The sequence below is a fragment of the Perkinsus marinus genome, assembly GCF_000006405.1.
Source record: "Perkinsus marinus ATCC 50983 genomic scaffold scf_1104296943364, whole genome shotgun sequence".
Lineage (NCBI taxonomy): Eukaryota > Perkinsozoa > Perkinsida > Perkinsidae > Perkinsus > Perkinsus marinus.
In genome coordinates, this window is record NW_003211879.1 from 4,999 (window position 1) to 5,614 (window position 616).

Sequence of the window (616 nt, forward strand, 5' to 3'; positions counted from 1 at the left end):
TGGTCTGCCTTTGTATGATCCAGAAGCCTTGGTGGCTCGACAGCCAGTTTCTCTTTGGTAGGGCTTGCAACATCGCTTCAAAGGTATCGCCTACAAGAAGGAGCTGTTTACTTATCGCCCAAGGCCATTCTTGGTTGGATGGGAGACTAGGTACTTCGCTACCTCGAGTACATCATCACAAACCTTCTCCACATCTGCGCTGCCACAATCTCCCAGCGAGGGATTAGCAAACAGCCCATGTCTCACCGCCCCAAAGGAGAATTCATCACAGGCAAGCCCGCGCCGGACATGCGCAGAGGACTCTCCAGAATGGATCCACTAGCATTGACGTCTGACAGATGCACCCTAGTTTGGTATTCCGAGCGAACTTGGATAAGGGGAATACACCACAGGCAAGAGCCCGCCTCTTACAGCTTCGAATAGCCAGTGCAGCACGCCGGACAAGCGCAGAAGGTTCCTCAGTCCCTCGTGAGGGTAATATGCATCGGAGCCCGAAAAGTGGCGGTCGAAGGAAAAAAGTGAAGGGAAAAGTAGAAGGGACGAAATCCGAGTTGGCGAAACCTGTATCGCCGTCACGAGCGAGTCGAATTGTTATTAGCGCGCGCCCGATAAAAAT

General features: G+C 52.6%; 1 protein-coding gene across 1 annotated transcript in view; it reads left to right on the forward strand.

Moving 5' to 3' along the window:
• Positions 1-61, forward strand: part of Pmar_PMAR013589 (hypothetical protein) — a gene marked incomplete at both ends in the record, with an annotated part of 642 nt that extends 581 nt beyond the window's left edge. Inside the window, one exon of the mRNA XM_002781212.1 lies at positions 1-61. Within this exon, the coding sequence (XP_002781258.1) occupies positions 1-61 (61 nt within the window).
• Between the last annotated feature and the right edge of the window lie 555 nt (positions 62-616).